General features: G+C 44.8%; 1 protein-coding gene across 4 annotated transcripts in view; it reads left to right on the top strand.

The window, feature by feature from the left end:
* The window catches only part of STRN3 (striatin 3), an 83,702-nt gene that overhangs the window by 32,971 nt on the left and 24,656 nt on the right, over positions 1 to 26,075 (top strand). For 3 of the 4 annotated variants that reach the window (XM_044272523.1, XM_044272524.1, XM_044272525.1), the window contains exons 5-7: positions 3,339 to 3,515; positions 4,636 to 4,765; positions 5,218 to 5,353. In XM_044272523.1, the coding sequence (XP_044128458.1) occupies positions 3,339 to 3,515; positions 4,636 to 4,765; positions 5,218 to 5,353 (443 nt within the window). Of the gene's footprint in view, positions 1 to 3,338; positions 3,516 to 4,635; positions 4,766 to 5,217; positions 5,354 to 23,623; positions 23,735 to 26,075 lie in introns of all 4 variants that reach the window. The other variant, XM_044272526.1, reaches the window with a different exon arrangement.

Genomic DNA, 26,075 nt, shown 5'->3' on the forward strand with positions numbered 1-26,075 from the left:
AGACCGGGGGCAAAGTAATGGGACTGGGGGAGGAATGGAAGGAGGGACTAGAACAGTTCAGAAGGAAAGGTGTAGGGTAAAAAATATACATAAACCTCTCAAATGTATGTATACTAATGCCAGAAGCCTGACTAATAAAACTGGTGAACTGGAATCAGTGATGTGTGAGGAGAACTATGACATAGTGGGAATAACTGAGACATGGCTGGATGATAGCTATGACTGGGCGGTTAATGTACAAGGTTACAGTCTGTTTAGAAAGGATCGTCAAAACCGGAGAGGGGGAGGGGTCTGCCTTTATGTAAAGTCTTGTCTAAAGCCCACACTCCGCGAAGATATAAATGAGGGACATGAACATGTGGAGTCACTGTGGGTAGAGATACATGGAGCTAAAAACAACAATAAATTACTAATAGGAGTTTACTATAAACCACCTAATATCCACAGAAAATCTATTACTAAACGAGATAGACGAGGCGGCAAATCATAATGAGGTGGTTATTATGGGGGACTTCAACTACCCAGATATAGACTGGGAAACTGAAACTTGTATATCTCATAAAGGAAACAGGTTCTTGGCAATAACCAAAGACAATTACCTCTCCCAACTGGTTCAGGACCCGACTAGAGGGACGGCCATACTGGACTTAGTATTAACCAATAGGCCGGACAGAACAACAGACGTGCAGGTTGGGGGACACCTGGGAAATAGTGACCACAAAGTAATAACCTTCCAATTATCATTCAAAAGAGCGTTTCTACAGGGAGGAACAAAAATACCAAACTTCAAAAAAGCTAAATTTAGCCAACTAAGAGAGGCCATAGGCCAAACTAACTGGGACAAAGTCCTCAAAAATAAGAATACAGCCACAAAATGGGATATCTTTAAAAACATCCTAAAATCTCATTGTGAGAGGTACATACCGTATGGTAATAAGGTTAAGCAATAAAAAGAAACCAATGTGGATAAATAGAACTGTAACAAAAGCAATAAATGACAAAAAGAAAGCATATCATTCACTGAAACAGGAGGGGAGCACGGAAGCACTGAAAAACTATAAGGAAAAAAATAGAACATGTAAAAAACAAATAAAAGCGGCCAAACTAGAGACCGAGAGATTAATTGCCAAAGAGAGTAAAACTAACCCTAAAATGTTCTTCAATTATATAAATGTTAAAAAGTATAAATCTGAAGGTGTCGGCCCTTTAAAGAGTAATGAGGGGGAAGTCGCAGAGAGCGACGAGGAGAAAGCAAAGCTGTTAAATATTTTTTTCTCCAATGTATTCACTGAGGAAAATAAATTGTCAGATGACATGCAGAATGCAAAAATAAATTCCCCATTAAAAGTGTCCTGTCTGACACAGGAAGAAGTACATCAGCGACTTGAAAAGATTAAAATAGACAAATCGCCAGGACCGGATGACATACACCCCCGTATCCTAAAGGAATTAAGTAATGTCATAGCCAGACTCTTATTTCTGATATTTGCAGACTCTATACTGACAGGGAATGTCCCACAGGATTGGCGCATGGCATATGTGGTGCCAATATTCAAAAAGGGGACAAAAACAGACCCTGGAAACTATAGGCCGGTAAGCTTAACATCTGTTGTGGGTAAACTGTTTGAAGGTTTTCTGAGAGATGCTATATTAGAGCATCTCAACAGAAATAAGCAAATAACGCCATATCAGCATGGCTTCGTGAGGCATCGGTCATGTCAGACTAATTTAATCAGTTTCTATGAGGAGGTAAGTTCTAGACTTGACAGCGGCGAATCAATGGATGTCGTATATCTGGACTTCTCCAAAGCATTTGACACTGTACCACATAAAAGGTTAGTATATAAAATGAGAATGCTCGGACTGGGAGAAAACGTCTGTATGTGGGTAAGTAACTGGCTCAGTGATAGAAAACAGAGGGTGGTTATTAATGGTACACACTCAGATTGGGTCACTGTCACTAGTGGGGTACCACAGGGGTCAGTATTGGGCCCTATTCTCTTCAATATATTTATTAATGATCTTGTAGAAGGCTTGCATAGTAAAGTATCAATTTTCGCAGATGACACTAAACTGTGTAAAGTAATTTACACTGAGGACAGTATACTACTACAGAGGGATCTGGATAGACTGGAGGCTTGGGCAGATAAGTGGCAGATGAGGTTTAACACTGATAAATGTAAAGTTATGCACATGGGAAGGAAAAATGCAAGTCAACCGTACATACTAAATGGTAAAACACTCGGTAACACTGACATGGAAAAGGATCTAGGAATTTTAATAAACAGCAAACTAAGCTGCAAAAACCAGTGTCGGGCAGCTGCTGCCAAGGCCAACAAGATAATGGGTTGCATCAGAAGGGGCATAGATTCCCGTGATAAGAACATAGTCCTACCACTTTACAAATCACTAGTCAGACCACACATGGAGTACTGTGTACAGTTCTGGGCTCCTGTGAACAGGGCAGACATAGCAGAGCTGGAGAGGGTCCAGAGGAGGGCAACTAAAGTAATAACTGGAATGGGGCAACTACAGTACCCTGAAAGATTATCAAAATTAGGGTTATTCACTTTAGAAAAAAGACGACTGAGGGGAGATCTAATTAATATGTATAAATATATCAAGGGTCAGTACAGAGATCTATCCCATCAGCTATTTATCCCCAGGACTGTGACGAGGGGACATCCTCTGCGTCTGGAGGAAAGAAGGTTTGTACACAAACATAGAAGAGGATTCTTTACGGTAAGAGCAGTGAGACTATGGAACTCTCTGCCTGAGGAGGTGGTGATGGTGAGTACAATAAAGGAATTCAAGAGGGGCCTGGACGTATTTCTGGAGCTTAATAATATTACAGGCTATAGCTACTAGAGAGGGGTCTTCCTCTGGATCAACTTGCGGGATAACAGGCCGAACTGGATGGACAGATGTCTTTTTTCGGCCTTATGTACTATGTTACTATTCTGTGTCCAGCATCTGTGCTTCTCCTTGGTACCAGACAACCTTCAACCCCGTGTAGTCTAATCCTGCACTCATACTTCATGTTTCCTACAGTATACCAAATGTGTAGAAGGAAGAGTCCAGGGACAGGGTATGCAGGCTTCATTTGTCACCACAGAGAGATAGAAGTCTGCTTTGGTGGTGGCTCTCATGACAGGGGAAAATAACCAAGCTATAGACACAGTGGTAGGAAATTAGCGACGGTTACTGGCGAAATGTCTAAATTTTTCATTTTAGATGCATTTAGGCAAGACAAAAAAAATACTGTCAGCGGCTGCGAGTATATTCTTTAAGATCAAACAGCTCTTGATTTTAGCTTCTCATTGTTTCATTTTGTGCAGGTATCTTCAGGAGGTGGGCTATACAGATACAATATTAGATGTTCGGTCACAAAGGGTACGCTCTCTGCTCGGACTTTCAGGTTCTGAGCCAAATGGTTCTGTAGAACCGAAGAACCTAGAACAGATCCTTAATGGTGGAGAAGCTTCACTCAAACAAAAGGGACAGGAGAACAAAAGGTAACCTACCACCGCCGTCGCTTTTATGTCTTTGATCTGTGCACATGCATTTTAATGTGTTTATTCATTGTTATCTGAAAGCTGCCAAGGCAGTAGCTTATTGTTGGTAGACAATCTAATACCATACAACAACAAAAAGCAAAGTACTGGATCCGTGATATGTTGGGCTGTGCCTGGTGGACCCCTATAGTGGGGTGTACTGGATTTTTCAGCAAAATAGTGCACCATGCTCTATTAGCTTTTTTAGCATTTTTGCCTGAATCTGTTTGTTGCATCCAGCTCATAATCCTAAACATTTTTTGGGAGTTACACTAGTATGGCTTCTGTTTTTACAGAGCAGTCTGTCCCCTCCAGTAAATGTGCTGAGGTGGACACACATGCTCAGTCTTCCCTCATTCTCTGATGCATTGGGTATCTAGAGGGATGCTGGTCTTGTGAGCCGGAGAGTCTTCTCTGCTTCTCAGGTGTAGTTTTAGTAATGCTGTTCACGCACTGCTTGCTAAGCATCCCCTCTGTGAAGCGGGACACTGCAGCGTCACAATCGGCCTGCTCAGCCCCCCAGGGATTCTTCATTGGGCCTAAAGGAGCAGGGAGAGACAAGACTGAACGCACACACGCATTACGCTGTTTGTGTCCTCGAAAAAAGCTTTCACCTGACATTAATTAATTTGTGCTGCAGTCAGTTCATATGACCAATATTTCACCTGGTTGATATTCCAGGTATACTATGCAGGCACCATCTAGTTGAAGGGGTTGTCTCATCATGGACAATGGGGGCATATCGCTAGGAAAATAGCTGAGCGCTGGCTCGGCTATTATCGTCGGCCCTATAGAAATGAATGGTAGCGGGCGGTACGCTAACATTCACTTCTATGGGGAGCCGGCTTGGTGGGGGCTGGACCAGAGTCAAACCGTATACTAATGGCCTCATATATGGTTTATTAATTCAGCTGAGAAGCAATTGATGCGCTGAGGCAATAGATTAATGCGTAGAATGTGGATGTGCAATCCACGACTTCTCTTTCGAATTTTAGCTTGTTACAGAATATTTTTTTTTCTAAAATAATGAAATTGAAAGTGAAATTTCTTATATTTATTTGTGACTCTTTTTTCTTTGTAGGAACTCGGGTGACGTGCTCGAAACATTTAACTTCTTAGAAAGCACAGATGACAGTGATGAAGAAGATGAAGGGGACATCATAGAAGAGGTCGATGGGATGGATAAGCAGCGATTAAACAAAAAACATAGAGTAAGCTTTGTTGTCTGAAATGTAAATCTCAATGCAGAGGATTTAACCCACACTCTACGGGTGCAGCGCAAGCGCTCGAGTTTTCCCTGCAGTATTGCATGCAGATGATCCATAGTGTTTGTAGTAGCAGCGAAGTGAATGTCAGCAGTGAAGTCTGAACGTACCCCGACATGCTGGGTGGATTGAAAATCTTTTGCATGTCAATATTTTTGAGGATATCTTTGTCGGGCAGACGGTAAAATCTGCAGTGTTTTCCCACCACTAAGAGGTTGCACTTGATAGACCCATGTGTCAAGGTTCGGAGCGGCTGTATGTTACTGACCTGTCCTTCCCTGACCTCAGTCACATCTCTGCAGTTATTGACTGAGGCTTTACCTAACAGACTTGATAGTCTGGATATACAATGTTTATAATATGACAATATTCAAAATCACTAACTTTTACTTGAACAGATTGGAAATGAAGGCTTAGCCGCTGAACTTGCTGATGACACAGAGGAAGCATTGAAAGAGTTTGATTTTCTTGTGACTGCAGAAGATGGTGAAGGTGCTGGAGAGGCCAGAAGTTCAGGAGATGGGACTGAGTGGGGTAAGTGTACCTGGTTGTTTTTTTCCTAGACACCTATGTGCTTGTACTTCTCACCCACAAAATGCAAGCGTTCTGCAGACGGCCTGTTATAGAGCAGGAGAAACCGAGCAGATTGAGATATACAAAAATTCTGTTAAACATGTCATTTATACATTACATTAGTGATTAGCAAATCCAACTCCCAACTTGTTACTAATTTTCATTGTGATCCCTATCTCTGTACGTGTATTAAAATGTATTGCCCCAGATGAGTCTTTTTCTATATGGCTGCGGTTAACGCAAGCCTTCATTAGTCTCGCGCATGCATTAATGTAATGCAAAATGAATCCGGACCCAGATTTGTTAATGATTCGGTAAAGTCTTGCGTTAACAGCAGCCATATTGAAAGAGCCTCACTGGAGGCAATACATTTTAATACAGAGTGAGGGATCACAATGAAAATTGGTTATGTAGATGAACAAATCGGGTTAGTCTAAAGCAGAGCTGCTCATCACAGATTTATTTCTGCTTTTTCTAACGTATAGCACTCGGGGGTCACATCAGTGATTGATGGCATTCCCTGTAGAAGTATGTGTACAGAGATAGCTGTCAGTCACTGATGACACCTCCCCTGTGTACCAAGAGCTGTACGCGGGTGGTGTTTAGGTTAGAAAAAGCAGAGATATAAATTATACGTTTTACAGAATCTTTTCAGCCTCTTCTGGTCTATAACATGCTGTCTGCAGTTTACATTGAGTTTTGTGCTAAAAGGTCCTCTTAAATCTGACCCTGCAACGGTATACTTGAGCAGATTACCTTGCTGGTTTTATCATTACACAAAATGGATAATGGTGTACACTGTAAACTAGATGTTGATCAGTACCTGAGCTGTTGGGCTACCTAAATGACTGAAATAAAAAATCTACTGTAAAACCTATTCCAACAGTAAGCTGTATTGGTAATCAGTAGGCATGGTGGGTATTTCAGCAGTGCCTTCTTGTATATCCTGCAAAAGGAATGCTAACCTTTGCTGAAAAATACATCTGGAACATGGACGAAGTATACAATCAGTATTAAGACTAAAGTGTCACTGTACTTTCAAGTTTTTGATATGTCATGGTGACGTATCAAAGTTTTTTTTATTGGTGGGATTCTAAGTGATGAGACCACCATTGATCGTTAGAACTAGGGGAGAGGAGCGCTCTCATTATACATTGTCTATTCTTGCTGCAGGAGACGGGCTCAAAGTATGGATCTCGATTCTGTGTCCTGCACCGAGGAGAGTGTGTTCTGTGTGAGCGCTTCTCTCTTCTTGTTTTGGTGATCGTTGGGGTCTGAGCACTCAGACCACCACTGATAAAACCTTTTGTGTCGCTATTACGTATTAAGTTTTATCGAAGTGTAGGTACGCTTTAACCTTTAATATGCATCAGGCAATACCTACATAGTTTATAAGGCCGAAAAAAAAAACACCTGTCCATCCAGTTTGGCCTGTTATCCTGCAAGTTGGTCCAGAGGAAGGCAGGAAAAAAACTGAGGTAGAAGCCTCCCCAGGACAGGAAATAACCTAAAAGCTCAAGTTTAAAGGGCCCCCCCCATCTGAATCAGTTTGTGATGTAGAAGCCAATGTTCTCCCTGGGTCAATGACCCCTCTCTAGTAGCTATAGTCTGTAATATTATTACACTCCAGAAATACATCCAGGCCCCTCGTGAACTCACCATCACCAGCTCCTCAGGCAGAGTGTTACCTAAAATGTGAAATTAATTACTACAAATGTGAATGGCCATAAAGAATTTGGTTGGAAACAAATGTTGGAAAGCTGTAGGTGAAAATGTGTAGTCAGCAGTGACCACATGGGACTGCCTCATGAGTCGCACATTTCTGTTTGTAGAGGACCCGAGAGCAGATGCTGGAACCTTGTAGCATCTCATGTAAGAATATACATTCCCAGCAATGCATCATAAACATTCATTATTCCAGTCCTAGAGAACAATCTGCAGCAGGCATGTCATAGGGGAGAAGCTGAGCAAATTAATATGGTATAGTTTTGTCGGAAGAACTTCTAATTTATACATTTAAAGGGAATCTGTCATTTGGAACATGGTATGTGAGCCAAGGTATCATGTTCTAGAGCAGGAGAAGCAGAGCAGTTATAGTCTTGTGGGAAAAAGTTTTATAAAATGTCTACTTTATACATTTAAATTCTTGCTCATTCAGGGCTAGGACCTCAAGACGGAGGTCCTATCAGTGATTGACAGCCATATCTGTATGCACAGTCCTATAGGACAGGCTGTCAATCACTGATGGGACCACCTCCTTGACTTAAAGGGAATCTGTCAGCACCCTCCAAACTAGAGTAAGCGTGTAAGTGGTGCTGTGTCTGGTTAAGTAATTTTTCTCGCCCATTCCATTGGGGGACACAGACCATGGGTATAGCTTAGGCTACCACTAGGAGGAGACACTATGCAAATAAGAAAAAACAGCTCCCCCTCCACTGGCTATACCCCCATGCTCCAACAAGATGACCTCCGTTTTTAGCTTGGTGTCTGATAAGGAGGTGACGCTCCTGCAGGGTTGTCCCTGTATTTTTTTATTCTCCTGTTTGTTGTTTTTCTAATCAGGGGATGCAGGGTCGCATGGTGCGTCCCTGGTCTCTCAGCGGAGCGAGCGCCGGGGTCGAATGACCGTCCCAGGCTACCTCCCTTTTCCCCCAGAAGATAAGTGGAACCGGGCTCGACCTGCAGCTCCGGTGGCCTACCAGATCCGGGGTCACCTAGTCCTGCCCTCTTTCCAGTGCACTGCCACTCCTTGTGCCAGATGACTGAAGAGGTGAACCCCTGCTGGTCCGGAACAGAGGGCGAAGACTGCAGGACTCAGATAAGTACAGTGGCTCTCCTGCAAACTCCTTCTCCCCCTGTGCTCACACTGTGACACGGCTCTTTAGGGCTTACCTGTGGATCTGGGTGGGCCTGCTGGGTGAGAGGGAGAGGAGGTTCCTTCTTAGGGCAGTGGCTATTTTCAGCACCCCCTGCACAGCGGGCGCCATTTTCAGAGTCGGGGTCTGCCTTTTTTCATGTTTTCACAAACGCTAATTTTTTTCGCGCGTTCTGTGACGTGACTGGGGGCGGAGCCTGTTGCGTCAGCTCCGGCGCTTCCGCTTTGCCTCATCGCTTCATCCACGCTTGGCTGCTACTCCAGCTCCTCACAGGTCACAGTAGGATAGATAGTGTTCTGCAAAACTGTAGGAGACCCTGACTCCGGGATTGCTGCTGTCATGCCAAGACCTAGGGCCCCCAAAAAATCTAAAGCGACTCCTCAGGTCCCACTGGGATCCTGTATGGTTTGCTGCTTGCCACTATCTGTTACAGGCTCCTGTGGCTCTTGCCTTGCCTCGGGACAGGATCATCTACCTCCTCCTCCCCCCTCCACCAAACCAGCCCAGTCCCTCCTCCGCCCCTTTGGAGCCCGCGGAGCCCTCCTGGGCCTCTGCCATAGCTAGGGCAGCCGCGGACTTTGCCTAAGTCTCGCGTGCGGCCATGGCCTTTATGGAACGCATGGTGGCCTCGGATCCACCGCCTGCGATGCCTGTGGTTAGCACCGCTCCACCTCCTGGTGCCCCCCACAGAGGGCGCTCGGCCGTTAAGAGGCAGCGTACGCAGCAGCATCCCTCCTCGGATGACTCTGCTTCTCCCCCTCGCCTGGAGGCGTGTTCAGCCTCTCCCCCTCGCATGGACTACAGGTCTGAAGGGGAAAGGTCCAGCTCGGACGAGGACACTGAATCGGAACCCTTGCCTAAGCTCTCCACCATGGTGGCAGACTTGGTCACGGCGGTCTGTGATACCTTTGACATCCAGGGGGAACCTCCTTCTGCTAGTAGCCAGGAATTCCCCCTTTTCCACTCCAGAAGGGGTGGCGCACCAGAGGCAGTCACATTCCCCATTCATGGCGAGTTCGCCAAGGTCTTTTCAAAGTGCCCTAATCACCATTTTTCTGCCACAAGGCGCATGGATACTCTGTGTCCTTTCCCGGCAGATAATGTACAGCAGTGGTCTTCTCCTCCTAAGGTCGGCCCACCGGTGGCCAGATTGGCTAAGAATACGGCAATACCAGTCCTGGACGGGTCCTCCCTACAGGACTCTGTTGACAGGCGTTTGGACTCTTTCCAAAGCCATCTTTACTCTGGCGGACACAGGTCTGTGGCCCGCGTTCGCCACAGCCTGGGTAGCCAGGGCGCTTTCGGTGTGGTTGCAGCGCCATCATCAGGATCTCGCCGAGCAGGATGCCTCTGCGGACACCCTGAACTTCGTCGTCCAGATGTCCCAAGCGACAACATTCCTCTGTGAGGCCTCATTGGACGTCAGCACTCTTTTTGCGCGGGTTTCGGCCCTCTCGGTCACTCGACGCAGGGAGGTCTGGTTGAAGGTCTGGGACGCCGACGCTTCCTCCTGTTTCCGGGCTCCAGGCTCTTCGGTGCTAAGCTGGACGAGATTATCTCTGACGCTACGGGGGGCAAGAGCACACACCTGCCCCAATCTAGATCCAAGCGCGCCTTCAGAGCTCGCCCCTTTGGCTCTAGGAACCAGTCCTTTCGGCGTGCCTCCTCCAGGTCTGCCACAGCCCCCTCCTCCGGCGGCTCTCAGGACTCCCGCAAGAAGCCTTCCCTTAAGCCTCAACCTTCCTGGTGCCCGTGGGCACAATTTCAGGGGAGTTCTGCCCGCCCCGCGGCTCCCAAGCAGTCCACTGCCTGAAGGGGCGCGTCCACTGCCTGAAGGGGCGCGTCCACTGCCTGCGCTGGGGGGGCGTCTGCTCTCCTTTCAGCAGGTCTGGAGATCTTATTTTTAAGATGCCCTGGCCCTGGAAATTGTAACTTCCGGTTACAAGGTAGAATTCGCTTCCAGACCTCCGGAACGTTTCTTCCCTTCTCGACTTCCAGGGGATCCAGCCCGAGCCTCGGCCCTTTTACAAGCGGTCTCTTCCCTTCTGGTCTGTAGTAGTGGAGGAACAGGGTGCAGGGTTCTACTCAAATCTCTTTGTAGTGCCAAAGAAGGAGGGATCAGTGCATCCGGTCCTAGACCTGAAGCTCTTAAACAAGTCCCTGCGGGTGCGGAGGCTCTGGATGGAATCCCTTCGCTCAGTTATTGTATCTCTTCTTCCAGGGGAGTTCCTCGCGTCGATGGACATCCGGGACGCCTATCTGCATGTCCCTATCGCAGAATCTCGCCACCGATTTCTGCTCTTCGTCATTGGCGGCCGTCATTATCAGTTCGTCGCACTTCCCTTTGGGCTGGTGACAGCACCGCGGGTATTCACAAAGATCTTGGCGCCGCTCATGGCGCTTCTTCGCCCCAGGGGCATATCTCTGTTGCCCTACCTGGACGACATACTGAAAAAGGCTCCCTCTCGTCCCCAGGCCAAAGACAGCATCAGGATCACTGTTCAGACTCTACAACAGTTCGGCTGGCTGATCAACTTCCCGAAGTCATCTCTTCAACCTTCCCAGACGGTGACCTTCCTGGGGATGATTCTGGACACCACTGCAGCCCAGGTATTCCTTCCGGAATGCAAGTTCTCACGGATACGGGAGGCATTCCCCGTGTATCTCCAATAGGGAGTGCATGCAGGTTCTGGGGCTTATGGTGGCCTCCTTCAAGGCTGTCCCCTTTGCCCAGTTTCACACTCGGCCTAAGCAACAGGTGATCCTGTCCTTCTGGGACAGGACATCGAGGGGTCTGGACTCTCTGATCTGCCTACCTCCTCAGGTTGGCATGGAACTCCCGTGGTGGCTGTCCCCTCAGAATCTGGCTTCAGGGAGATCCTTCCTCCCAATCTCCTGGACAGTCGTCACCACCGATGCCAGTCTTCTGGGTTGGGGTGGCGTTCTCCGGGCTCGGACGGTTCAGGGGGTGTGGTCAGAGCTGAAAGCCCGCCTTATGATCAACATACTGGAGCTAAGAGAAATTTTCCTCCCTCTGTCTCATTGGACCCCCCTCCTAGCGTATCTCCCGGTAAGAGTACAGTCGGACAATGCCAGAACTGTGGCGCAAGAGGTGAAAAGGATCCGCCAGTGGGCGGAAACTCATGTTCCAATATTGTCTGCAGTGTACATCCCAGGGGTCGAAAACTGGACGGCAGACTTTCTCAGCCGCAACAGGGTGGATCCGGGAGAGTGGTCTATGCATCCGGACGTATTCGAGGACGTCTGTCGCGTTTGGGGCCGCCCGGACGTGGACCTGATGGCGTCCAGGCTCAACAACAAGGTTCCCACGTTCCTGGCCCGAGCTCGGGATCCAGAGGCGTACGTGGTGGACGCTCTGGTGTCTCCATGGCAAGACTTTGCGCTCCTCTGTCTTCCCACCACTGCCTCTACTCCCAAAGGTTTTTCGCAGTGTCGCGGCGGAAGGGATTCCGACCATACTAATCGCACCCGATTGGCCTCGCCGCGCCTGGTTCTCGGAGGTCACTCGGATGCTGGCAGGCGTTCCGTGGCCTCTTCCTCTCAGGGATGACCTGCTATCTCAAGGACCGCTCTTCCACCAGAATTTACTGCTGCTTTGTTTAACGGCGTGGCTGTTGAGACCTCAATCTTGAAGAAGAGGGGCTTCCCAGGCTCTGTCGTGAGGACCATGATAAGAGCCAGGAAACCAGCTTCCTCCCGTTTATACTATCTTACTTGGAAGGCCTTTCTTGCCTTTTGCAAAAAGTTGGGTGTTTTTCCCCTTTGCTTCTCCGTTCCGGAGGTCCTCTCCTTTCTCAAGTCGGGTCTCGAGATGGGAATGTCCCTGAGCTCTCTGAAGGGTCAGGTCTCTGCTCTGGCCTTTTTCTTTCATCGGTCTCTAGCTCTACTCTGTCCGGTGAGGCGCATTCGGTCCCTCCGTATGTCCTTTCCCTGCCTCCCTGGGATCTGAACCTGGTTCTGTCTTGTCTCCAGATGGCTCCTTTTGAGCCCCTGAGGGACATTTCCCTGAGTCTTCTCACCTAGAGGTGATGGCCACCAAAAAGACCACCTTCTATCAGGAGGGTATCGGAGCTGGCCGCCCTTTCCTCCAAGGAACCCTTTTTGGTCTTCCACAAGGATAAGGTGGTACTGCACCCAGTCCCTTCTTTTTTGCCCAAGGTGGTCTCCGCCTTCCACCTTAATGAAGACATAATTCAGCCCTCTTTTTGCCCCGCTCCGGCAAACCCCAAGGAGCACGCGCTCTCCATTCTCTGGATGTTGTCGGTGCTTTGCAGGTGTACCTGTCGGTTATTGCCCCATTTCGCCGCTCTGACTCCTTTTGTGATTTCCTAGGGACCTCATAAAGGGTCTGGCGGCCTCCATGGTCACTCTGGCTCGGTGGATTTGGTCGACTATTGCCATTGCCTATCGGTCCCGAGGTAGGTTTCCCCCAGCGGGGGTTACCGCGCACTCCACCAGGGCGGTGGGGGCCTCCTGGGCTGAGCACAATCGAGCCTCTACATCACAACTTTGTAAGGCGGCCACCTGGTCGTCCTTACATACCTTTGCCAAGTTCTACCAGCTGCACTCTCTGGTGTCGGCTGATGCTGCCCTAGGGCGCAAGGTATTGCAGGCTGTGGTTCCTGTTTAACCGTTGGATGTTTTCCCTCTGGAGGTGCTGGTCTTCCCACCCCATGGACTGCTCTAGGACGTCCCATGGTCTGTGTCCCCCAATGGAATGGGCGAGAAAGAGATTTTTTTTTTTTGTGTGAAACTCACCTGTAAAATCTTTTTCTTGTCTTTTCCATTGGGGGACACAGCTCCCACCCATTCTTGTCTGTTACAGGAGGGGTTGGTTCTATCTCTATCTTAACGGCCTGATGGCGGTGTTCCTCGGTTCGGTTTTCTTTATTACTATTTGGTTTTGGTCTCCTTCTGCTTTTGCACGCACTGAGGTCCTCCTGTTGGAGCATGGGGGTATAGCCAGTGGAGGAGGAGCTGTTTTTTCTTATTTGCATAGTGTCTCCTCCTAGTGGTAGCCTAAGCTATACCCATGGTCTGTGTCTCCCAATGGAAAAGACGAGAAAAAGATTTTACAGGTGAGTTTCAATCTCCTTTTACCTTCATACTCACTTCCATTGTGACTCTGCTCCAACAAACCAGCAGTATAATGCATTAAGCGGATTCTCATGCACGTAATGGAGGAGTCCTCTCAATGCAGCTTACTGTTGGTTGGTCAGAACACAGCGTAGGAATGCGAATATGAAGATAAAAATTACCTAAACGGACTCTGCGGCATTTACACTATACACCACTTACTCTAGTCTGAAGGGTGTTTCGGAGCTGGCAGATTCACTTTAGAAACCCAGAATGAGCAGGGATTTAAATCCATAAAATGCACATTATATAGAATTTTTTTAAACTTTATATCAATCTGCCCAGCTGCTCCTGCTGCATTTGACCAGTCCTCTTTAGAGGAAATGCATTATCAGAAAATGAGATTATATGGTGATTTTTATTTTTTATTTTACACGTCACTAAGTATAGTTAAAAAAATAAAATAGACACAAAATGCTCCAGTTTTCAGTGACCCCACTTTTAGTCTGTACGGATCACTTCACTGTAGTTATCTGCTTATCTCAAGCAATAGTACAATGACAGATATTCATATGTATAGATAGCACAGAATCCACCATTCACTACAGATGATTCTCCACTCTGCTACAATTCTACCACATGTCCAGCTTTCCTTTAGGCCGAATGCACACGCCGTGAGCGGTCCGTGGAACCACGGGCTGGATTCCTGCTGAGAGCAGGAGCGCACGGCGTCATTGGTTGCTATGACGCCGTGCGCTCCCTGCTGCCGCAATACAGTAATACACTGGTATAGATCATACCAGTGTATTACTGTATTGCGACAGCAGGGAGCGCACGGCGTCATAGCACCCAATGACGCCGTGCGCTCCTGCTCTCAGCAGGAATCCAGCCCATGGTTCCACGGACCGCTCACGGCTGTAAAACACAGCCGTGTGCATTCGGCCTTACATTGTATGAAATGTAAATGGTGCCATTAGAAAGTACAACTTGTCCTGGAAAAAAAGAGCCCTCATACAGCCACATGGATTATCTCTGAGAAAACCTTTAAAGGTTTATCTTGGAAAAGATAAGGATGACTTATCCTCAGTAGGGTTGTTGCAGGTATCGAAATTTCGGTTCCCAATCAATACTTTTGTCCCGGTATCGATAAGATACCGGGATTACATTTTTTTTTGATAATTGGGCTGTGCAGTTTTGTATCTCTGCACATGAGCACGCTGCTGTCAGCGCGCTCATGTTCCCTCAGCAGCACAGTGGAGAAGGAAGCAGTCTCTCCCTCCCCTGTGCTGCTGCTGCCACCAATGAGAAGAGAGGGGCGGGCGCACTGCGCCACCAATGATAGCTGGACTTTTCATGTGTCCGGACTTTAAGTAGCAGGCTACATAGAGTGGCACCCAGAGATGTCCCAGCACTTACTATTATTCCTGTGCGCCGCTCCATTCACCCGCTGTGCCCCCATTACTGTCTCCTGCTCCATATGCTAATAAGGGCTCTTTCACACCTGCGTTATAGTCTTCCGGCATAGAGTTCCGTCGTCGGGGCTCTATGCCGGAAGAATACTGATCAGGATTATCCTGATGCATTCTGAATGGACAGTCCGTCCTTCAGGATGCATCAGGATGTCTTCCGTTCCGGAACGGAACGTTTTTTGGCCGCAGCAAATAGCGCAGCATGCTGCGCTTTTTGCTCCGGCCAAAAATCCGGAACACTTGCCGCAAGGCCGGATCCGGAATGAATGCCCATTGAAAGGCATTGATCCGGATCCGGCCTTAAGCTAAACGTCGTTTCGGCGCATTGCCGGATGCGACGTTTAGCTTTTTCTCAATGGTTACCATGGCTGCCGGGACGCTAAAGTCCTGGCAGCCATGGTAAAGTGTAGCGGGGAGCGGGGGAGCAGCATACTTACCGTCCGTGCGGCTCCTGGGGCGCTCCAGAGTGACGTCAGGGCGCCCCAAGCGCATGGATCACGTGATCGCATGGACACGTCATCCATGCGCATGGGGCGCTCTGACGTCATTCTGGAGCGCCCCGGGAGCCGCACGGATGGTAAGTATGCTGCTCCCCCGCTCCCCACTACTACTATGGCAACCAGGACTTTAATAGCGTCCTGGCTGCCATAGTAACACTGAACGCATTTTGAAGACGGATCCGTCTTCAAATGCTTTCAGTACACTTGCGTTTTTCCGGATCCGGCGTGTAATTCTGGCAAGTGGAGTACACGCCGGATCCGGACAACGCAAGTGTGAAAGAGGCCTTACTATCGGAGCAATCAACAGGATACATCAGCTTCTCTCCTAAGCGTTCCTTCTGCCTGCGCTGCGCTGCTATTGGACAGCGCTACAGCCAGGGAGAAGGAACACCCACTAGAGAAGCTGATGTCTCCTGTCCATTGCGCCTATAGTAATTAGCATATGGAGCAGGAGACAGTAATGGGGGCACAGCTGGCTAAAACGCTAACCGCTAGCGTTTTAGCCAGCAATAGCCTGGCCTGAATTCATGTATGAGAGAGATACTACAAGGATAGGAGCTTAGTTCAAGAAGGCGGCACAGTAGCTCAGACGCTGTGGGAATAACAGCGTGTAGTATATAAGCAGAGAGACGCCTGCATAATAAAGGACGTATGAAATAAGCTACTGCAGATGCACAGAGCCACCTAGTGGACAAACTCCTTAATCATAGATAATACTGTGAGAACATTAATGGGCAGGCAGGCTATGCTGACAATTTTAATTATAGGAAAATATAGAGTTCTAAGAAAACATTTTAAGGACAAGCAATAAAAGCTATTTTTTAGAATTAGTAACACGTGTAAACCAAGGGACACTGATGGTCCTAGTGGCCAATTGTAAATAATATTTGAACAAAGTCCCAACACGTGTTAGGGAGATTTGTGTAAAATAACTTGGTATTGCAGCTCAGCTCCATTGACTTGCATAGGGCTGAGGTGCAATTAGACCATGTGACCGATGTACAGTGACGTCACTGGCCTAGGAAGAGGCTGTGGCACTCGAGGCCTATTCTAACCGCTGAGCGACAGGTGGTCCCTGGTGTCGCACCCCTGCAGATCTGATACTGATGACCTATCCTGAGGATAAGTCATAAATATCTTTTCCTGGAGAACACCTTTGTCATAGGCCCTTGATACGGTGGAAGCACTGTTAAAGATAACAATGGTATCTAAATATGATTGAAAAAGAGCTTGTTTCCATTTCCTTACAGAGCTTTTCTTTAGAGTCTGATCATACAGCTTCAAGGTTTCGATTTTTAAGGAATCCATAATGATCTTTTAGGATCCATTTTTGCCCTATCACCTTATTATGGGTATATTGAGTAATTGTCATTTATTTTTAGTTTTTACTGGGTTGAATAGTTCATAGGTTATGCAAATCTGACCAAGAGTTAATGCCTTTATAGAGGACCTGTCACCACAAAATGCAGTGCAATCTAAAAGCACCATGCTATGGAGCAGGTGATGCTGGGCAGATTCGATATATAGTTTTATTCAAAAAGTTTCAGCAAAACTTGAAATGTATACATTGATATCTTCGCAGCCCTGTGAAGACCTATCGGTACATGGAGGAGGTGTTATATACACACAGTGCCATCAATCAATGATGACCCCTCTCTCCTGTTCACAGGGGGAAGAAATAGCAAAGATACAAATGCATAAATGACAGGCTTTACTTTTGACAGAACTATATATGAAATCTGCTCAGCTCCTCCTGCTCTATAACATACTGCTTTCAGATTGCACTGCATTTTGTGGTGACAGGGCTTTTCAGTTTTATGTGACAGATTTATCAACACTGCCACTTTAAGCTCCGGTCTTTACTTCAGCTGCACCGCCGGTGGATGCCCCTAATATATTACAAGGCACACGCCACGTCATATTTTAGGTCCGTGCACCTGAACAGAAATCTTTGGCTCCTAAGAGCTGCTGTAGATTTTTTGATGTAAATGAAGATAAATATTTTGGGGCAGCTAGCCATGCCCTTTTCCAGACCTTGCCATGCCCACCTTAGGGAAAGTGGCGAGGGCAAAGTAAAAGCTGAGATGCGACAATTTTTTAACAAGTTTCAAAAACACAGTTTGCGACTTGGGGTACTCTCACACTAGCGTTATTCTTTTCCAGCATAGAGTTCCGTCAAAAGGGCTCTATGCCGGAAAAGAACTGCTCAGGCATATCCCAATGCATTCTCAATGGATAGAACTCCGTTCAGTTTGCATCAGCATGCCTTCTGTTCCGTCACTGTCAGGCGTTTTGGTCAGACATAATACAGCAGCATGCTGCGGTATTCTAAAATGCCTGATCAGTTGCAGGAATGCCGCATCCGGCATTAATTCCCATTGACTTGCATTAGTGCTGGATACGGCATTGCAAAACAACTGAAGGACTGATCCGTCCTTCCGGACTGCGCATGCGCAGACCGGGAAAACCGAAAAAGACTGCAAGACAGATCTGTCCATCCGCAGGACAAGCTGAGCAACGGATCCGTTCTTGCAATGCATTTGTGGACTGATCCGCACCCGGATCCGTCTACAAATGCTGTCGTCACCCTGATCGCCGGATCCGGCAGGCAGCTAGATTGAAAATAGCCTTAATACCATTTTTTAGATGCAAGGTGTTCTAAAAAAGCTTTAACGGAGTGTAGCAAAGGAGAATCTGTCTCCAGTCCAGTGCCTTATTCACACGTCCGTGTGTTGATCAGTGATTTCCATCAGTGATTGTGAGCCAAAACCAGGATTGGAGCCTCCACAGACCTAAGGTATAAGGGAAAGATCTGCTGCTGTTCTGTGTTTAGAGCCGCGCCTGGTTTTATCTCAATATCTGTGACCGAACACGGAGTGCGTAAATAAAGCAGGGTGATGGGCGGTAAAAGTTAGGGCAGATGTACGTAGTCCGGAGGTTGGGGTAGTGGCAAGCGACAGGGTTGGAAGCCTCTGTATGCTGACGACAGATTGTCCAGCAACCCTTTTAGAGCTTTGCTAAGAAGACTCTTTACATCCTGTTTTCTAGTGGAAAGAAACCTCTTTCCCTAATGAAGTACAATAAATCACACGACCTCGGGAAAAATATGGTCAATAATGGTTACAATTATATGGGTACCCGATTATTGTAAATTATTCAAAAGATTAATGGGTGACCTTAATACTTAAATTTTAATGGCTTGAGACCTCCAAACTACACCTCTACATTGAACGGAGTCACTAACTCCATTCAAAAGCTAAGTGTACTATCTAAATCACTTATGTACTATAGATTACTGCTGTGAGTCCCCTAATGATTTGGCCTACTGGTCAATGAAACACGTTGGACAAGCTTATTCAGCTAACCTTAGGGTCCTCTTTTTCCTCATTTACTGTCCTTTGACGAATCTGGACAGTCAACCAGCGTAGGGACATCTAAGGAGACAGGAGGTACATGGTGGGGTCGCCCTTTGTAGGGTGAGCAATTAGTACCCTCTGTGTGTAGGGAGGAATTTGAGTAGGGATGTGTAAGGGAAGAGACCACTCCTTTAGCTTGTATATAACTTGGCACCACTGTGTTTTTTGTTTGCACTATTATGAGTTTGTTATAGCTAACTATTGGGCAACATTTTATAAGACTATTAAAAGTTAAGTATTAAGGTCGCCCATTAACCTAATGAAATACATTGCAAATATGTTTACTATCTGTGTCCCTATACAGGACTAACCCCTCAGGTGAACATCGTAAAAAAAATATTAAAAAATTGTGTAAGAAAAGCCATTTTTTGTCACTTTACATCACAAAAAGTGCAATAGCAAGCGATGAAAAAGCCATATGCACCCTAAAATAGTACCAATCAGTCATCTCTTCCTGCAAAAAATGAGGCCCTACATAAGACAGCCGCACACCCCCTCCCCCCAAAAAAATGCCTTTCAGAATATGCAGACACAAAAAAACACAAAATTTTTGGTATTTGGTATTTTTGCGTCCGTAACAACCTGCTCTATAAAAATAGCAGATGTAACCTGTCAGAAACACTGTAAATAGCAAAAAATGAACTCTGCCAAAACAGCTATTTCTTTTGTTACCTTGCCTCAAAAATAGTATAATATAGAGCAATCAGAAATCATATGTGCCCTAAAATAGTACCAACAAAACTGCCACCTTATCCCGTTGTTTCCAAAATGGGGTAATTTTTTTGGAGTTTCTACTCTACTCTACTCTAGGGGTGCATCAGGGGGTCTTCAAATGTGACATGGCAGCTTAAAATTATCCCAGTTAAATCTGCTTTCCAAAAAACATATGACATTCCTTTCCTTCTGCGCCCTGCCGTCTGCCCGTACAGCAGTTTACGACAACGTATGGTATTGCCCCGATTTCTGTAAACTACAGAATCGTGGCAATAAATATTGAGTTTTGTTTGGCTGTTAACCCTTGCTTTGTTAGTAGAATTTTTTTTATTAAAACGGAAATTTTTTAATTTCATCTCAGTTTTCCATAAATTCTTGTGGAACACCTAAAGGGTTAACAAAGTTTGTAAAAATCAGTTTTCAATACCTTGAGGGGTGTAGTTTCTGAAATGGGGCCATTTTGGGTGGTTTCTATTATGTAATCCTCACAAAGTGACTTCAGACCTTAACCGGTCCTTAAAAAGTGGGTTTTATACATTTTCAAGATTTGCTTGTAAACTTCTAAGCCTTGTAACGCCCCCAAAAAATAAAATGGCATTCACAAAATGATCCAAACGTGAAGTAGACATATGGGGAATGTAAAGTAATAACTTTAGTAATAGCTATTACTATTTATTACAAAAGTAAGAGAAATTGAAATTTGGAAATGTTTTTCAAATTTTTGGTACATTTGGTAATTTTTTATAAATAAAAATGAAATTTTCATGAAGTACAATATGTGACGAGATAACAATCTCAGAATGGCCTGGATAAGTAAGTGTTTTAAAGTTATTGCCACATAAAGTGACACATGTCAGATTTGCAAAAATTGGCCTGCGATTTAAGGTGAAAAGTGGCTCGGCAGTGAAGGGGTTAAAAGCAGAGATATATTGAAATTTAGAAAATAGTTAATTTTTCCAAATTTTCTGTAAATTTTGCATTTTTATGAATAAAGGCAAAACATGTTGACTCAAATCTACCATTAACATGACTTACAATGTGTCACAAAAAAAACCCATCTCAGAATGGCTTGGATGAGTAAGTGTTCCAAAGTTATTAGTGACATTAGTGCAAAATTAGGCCTGGTCTGGAAGTGGTTAAAAATAAACTGAAACGAGTTCCACTTTAATCTTTTTTTAATCTTTGTATTTACTACTAGTTCAAGAACTAGTCATTTGATGACCTTCATCTTTGTGTGTTCTAAAGAGTCACTGCACTTTAGGAAAACATTTGATATGTGATAGCGACATTTCTAAGGGTTTGACTGTGCCTCAATACTAAGTATTAAAGGTGAAATAGGGCATCCTCTAAAGCTGTCCATGTACATTACCATCAATGTGTGCTGAACCCGGAGATTGCAGGCAGCCAGGTAATGTGCATGGGACTAGGGATGAGCGAATCAACTTCCACTTGGAACCAAATCAGATTTCGGGAAATGTTTTTTTACAGTGCAAATTAATTAATGACGTTATTACACGAAGTCTCACGAGACTTTGCAAAGCAATAAAACTTAGGCTCATCGGAGCCAATACATTCTAATACTGTACGGAGCTGCTGCAAATTCGCTCATCCCTACATGGGAACTTCTGACTCACAAGGGCACTGGTAATTTGTGGAATGCCATATGTTTATTCTCTATCGGATCAGTGATGGCACTGACGTGTCGCACTTCTTCGAAACTGTTCATCTCTAACCTACTAATGAATATCATTTTACTGAACTCTTAAATCCTAGAAATCATGCCTCTGAGACTGACTTTAAATCTGAGCGCCCACTGATTCCCTTGTAGAGTTGCACTATTGAGTGTAGTTACACCCACTTATTAACCCCCAAAAGCGCCAAATCAGGGTGGCGGATAAGAAAGCACTTTCACCTTCTTTGGAGTTAGAAGGTATATCACCTGATCAGCTCTAAAAAGGATCCTGCAAGGTCTACTCCATTTCTCCTTCCCTTTTCCAGGTGTAATTGCACACACTAGTGTAATTCTGTTGGGGTATCCCATTGTCCGCTCCTTAGTAGCTTTGTCTTACTAACAGGCTCTTTGTAAGGCTAGGTTCACACTTGTATTTCTCTTTTGGGCAACTGATGATAATCTGTAATTTTTTTATTTTTATTTTTTCAGTTGACCCGAGTATTTCCTAACCTCCAGTGTTTTTCCCATTATTTTTATAACTTTAAACTTATTTAGATCACATTATTTTTGCATCAGGCGTGCAATCCACTGCACAGTGACCTTAAAAGCGTTCTCCAAGATTTAGTTAAATTTGTCAGGGAACAAGGAGCAGGTCAATTAAAAGAAAAACCTTACTCACTTAAAAAATGTCCTGCTGGTCCCGCACTGCTGCTCTGATGCCTGACAACATCAGCCCTGCATGCCCTACAGGAACTGGAGCAGCAGTAGGGGTTATCCATCCCCTAGAATGAGCCCACTAATGGGGGAGCAGCCAATAGAAAGCCTTGACGCGAGCGAACCTAGGGAGGCTCGTTCCCATCACTGCCTGCTATTGGCTGCTCTATGTGGGTGCCAGGGAGCTGGGTAAGTATAACCTATATGATGTGCCTGGGTGTTGGATTGGGGGCTCATTATAGGAGTTGGATAACCCCCTTTAAAGATGAGCAAAGATAACCCCTTTTAAAGATTTTTGCTTTTTACATTTTGCTAAATCTTGGCAAACCCCTTTAATACATACGGTATATCATATTTACAGTGCTGTGAAAAAGTAATCAGTTAATTCATTTTCATTAGGGGGGGGGGGAGATTCTTTTTCACATAGGGCCAGGTTGGTTTGGATAAAAAAAATTCCCCATTAATGGTCGTAATTTAATAACCTAAGTAAATAAAAAAAAGCAGTTATCTTTCTCCGATATTCAAATTTGTTTGATAATCTTAAACATTTAAAGGGGTTAGCCACTTTCTGGTAGTGTCGACCATTGTGTTTATGAGATGACTATTGTCACGGTAGGTGAGGGAAGGGAAGCAAACCAAATACAACAAAACACCAGATTAGGCCCCAAAGCTAGGGAACAGGGAAAGGTCACCACCTGACAATCCCTGAGCCTTTCCCTGACAACATGAGCAAATCCTAAGGGTGGAAGTGCTCATGCGCTGGAACCTAAGCCTAGCTGAAACTCAAACAAACCTCAGCTGAGGAGCTGGAGATAAGACAACCGGTTCCTAGTGCAAGGTGCAGGAACCAGCGTCTTCTTGAGGCCTCGCCAGAACAAAAGGGAATAAGTAGGACTTAGCTTAAGACGGACGGGGAGCAGGAGATCCACCAAACACCAGCTGAGAACGCCAGAAGCAAATATAAACCACAAGGGCTATAGTGAGAGGCGGGTATAAATAGCACCACTAATTAGCTAATGAGCAGAACCTGTGGGGAGGAGGGATCCTTCCCAAAACCACAACAAAGAAACAGAACAATCTGTAAGACTAACGTGTAGCAAGTCTGTCAGATCTTCTCAGGCCTCACGGGGCAGGGTGTGACAACTATATAGCACTTATCAGTATAGCCTTTGTTGAAATTCTGCACCATTATCTATATTTTATATGGTATGGTATACCCTGTTTGCCATATCTTTCATGCTGTCCACACAGAGATCCTGTCCATAAAATGGCTGCTGATGAAGGATCATGTGACCAGGAAAATCGCCTCCATTCTAACACACTGCACCGAACTCCCAGCAGGGTAAGTGCACAGGGGCAGGTGCATTGTGTGTGTATGAAGGAGACTGAGTGATGTGTGGTCATCTTATGGACAGGTCATCTGTATGAACAGCACAGGAGATTTGGTTTCCAAGGGACGTGGCTTATTAAATATGGTAAGTTACCTACACATTGGTCATAAGTGGCCCGATAGCGGCCAACCCCTTTAGGTGTGACAAATGTTCAAAAGAAATCTGTTTCCACAGCACTGTATTATGTAATTTGTGAGCAGAATGACCCTGATGCTTTTTGTATCACTGTGACTCCTATTTATGAGATGGACCGTTTAACAGATCAACCATCAAAACCCTAGTGTGAACTCTGCCTAACAATCCCAAGTATATCATTGGAAAATACTAACACATTAATGACCTGTTGACATGTGCTCTCTCTTTTACTAACATCTGCATGCAGACAAGGACGTCCTGTCCCCAACTGCTGAAGTTTGGGATGTAGACCAGTCTCTGATTAATAAACTCAAGGAGCAGTACATGACGGAGCGCAAGGGGTCAAAGGGGGCTAAGAGTAAGTGGAGATTTTCCATGATCACATACAATTTCTTATGTCTTTTTGCTAGTATCCCTTCCATCCTGTCATCAGTATCAACCCAATTGAACCAGACACTACCTGGTAGGGTTGATCCTGCTTATGAAAATGATACCTCTCTTGTGAAAATCATTTGTGGCTTTCCAGACAACAAAGACCTTTAATCTTAATGCAAATGAGGAAAGCCAACACCGATTTTCACAAGGCTGGTATCATTTTATTCACCCGAACTAAACTTATCAGGCTGTATGCCTGGTTCAGTCGGGTTGATCCTGCTGATGGGTGCTCTTTAATAATGATCTATAGAAAATCATAATTTCAGAAGAATTATTTTTGTTCGGAGCATGATGAGATTCACTCATATATAGATTTTAAAGTGAGTTTTCAGGAAACCAGGCACTGCTAATAACCTGCCCAATAACATCTCTACAGGGAAGCATGGGGATGGCAGCATTGTGCTGTGGGTGTGTTTTTCAGTGGCTGGGACAGGAATGCTGGTCAGGGTCGAGGGAAAGCGCTATGCGCTTCCTGTCCCCGCCCAGCGGTTATGTGAAGGTGGGGGGTGATGTTAAATGTCTCCCAGAGGTATAAAATAAAAGTGTTAATATAAAAAAAAATTTAAGAATATAATTTTTTAAAATAAAATAGACATATTTGGTATTGTCGCATCCGTGAAAGTCGGCTCTATAAATATATCAGATGATCCACCCAGTCCGATAAACACCGTAAATTTTTATTTTTTTTATAAACTGTGTAAAATAAAAGCCATTTTTGTCACAAAAAACACCAAGTGATCAAAAAATTGTACCAATAAAAGTCACCTTATCCTGCAAAAAATGAACTACATAATCAAATCGCTAATTTTTTTTATAAACTATAGCTCTCAGAACATGGACACATTAAAACATAATTTTTTTTGTTTCAAAGAATGCTATTATTGTGTTAAAGGGAAATAAATAAAAAGTATACATATTGGGTATCGCCGCGTCCAAAACAAGCAGCTCTATAAAAATATCACATTACCTAACCCCTCGGGTGAACGCTGTAGAAAAAAAAAAAGCGCCAAAAAAGCCATATTTTTTTTTTGGGTCGCCTAACATCACAAAGTGCAACATCAAGCGTTCAAAAAGGCATATGCCCCCCAAAATAGTACCAATCAAACTGTCACCTCATCCCGCAAAAAATGACTCTAGCTAAGACAATCGGTCAAAAAATAAAAAAAAACTATGGCTCTGACTATACATATTGGGTATCGCCACGTCCGCCCCTCAGGTGAATGCTGTAAAAATAAATAAAAACTCTGCTAAAACAACCAATTTTTTTGGTCACCTTGCCCAATAAAGTGTTATAATGAATGATCAAAAAATCATGTACCCAAAAATGGTACCAATAAAAACGTCAACTGTTCTTGCAAAAAACGAGCCCCTGCACAAGACAATTGGCATAAAAAAATTGGCGTTTAGAATATGGAGACACACAAGCATAATTTTTTTTCAAAAATCCTTTATTATGTAAAACTGAAAGAAAGTAGACATATTTAATATCATTGCGTCCGTAACAACCTGCTCTATAAAAATAGCACATGATCTACCCTGTCGCATGAATGTTTTAAAAAATAAACCGTGCCAAAACACCTTGCCTCTCAAAAACGTAATATAGAGCAGTTAAAAATCATATGTACCCCAAAATAGTGGCAATAACACTGGCACCTTATCCCCTAGTTTCCAAAATGGGGTCACTTTTTGGGAGTTTCTACTGTAAGGGTGCATCAAATGGGACATGGCATCTAAAAACCAGTTCAGCAAAATCTGCCTTCCAAAAACCATATTGCACTCCTTTTCTTCTGCGCCCTGCCGTGTGCCCTTATATCTGTTTACGACCACATGTGGGGTGTTTCTGTAAACCACAGAATCAGGGTAATAAATATTGAGTTTTGTTTGGCTGTTAACCCTTGACGTGTTAAAGAAAAAAATTGATTAAAATGGAAAATCTCCATTTTCCTTTAATTGTTGTGGAACACCTAAAGGGTTAACAAAGTTTGTAAAATCATTTTTAAGTAACTTGAGGGGTGTAGTTTCTACAATGGGGTCATTTATGGGGGATTTCCACTATGTAGGCCCCACAAAGTGACTTCAGACCTGAACTGGTCCTTAAAGTGGGCTTTGGCAATTTTCTTAAATTTTAAGAATTACTTCTAAAATTCTAAGCCTTCTAACGTCCTAAAAAAAATTACATTTACAAAATGATCGCAACATAAAGTAGACATATGGGGAATGTTAAGTAATAAATATTTTGAGGAAATTTGGGGTAAAAATTTGGG

This window comes from Bufo gargarizans, chromosome 11 (assembly GCF_014858855.1).
Source record: "Bufo gargarizans isolate SCDJY-AF-19 chromosome 11, ASM1485885v1, whole genome shotgun sequence".
Lineage (NCBI taxonomy): Eukaryota > Metazoa > Chordata > Amphibia > Anura > Bufonidae > Bufo > Bufo gargarizans.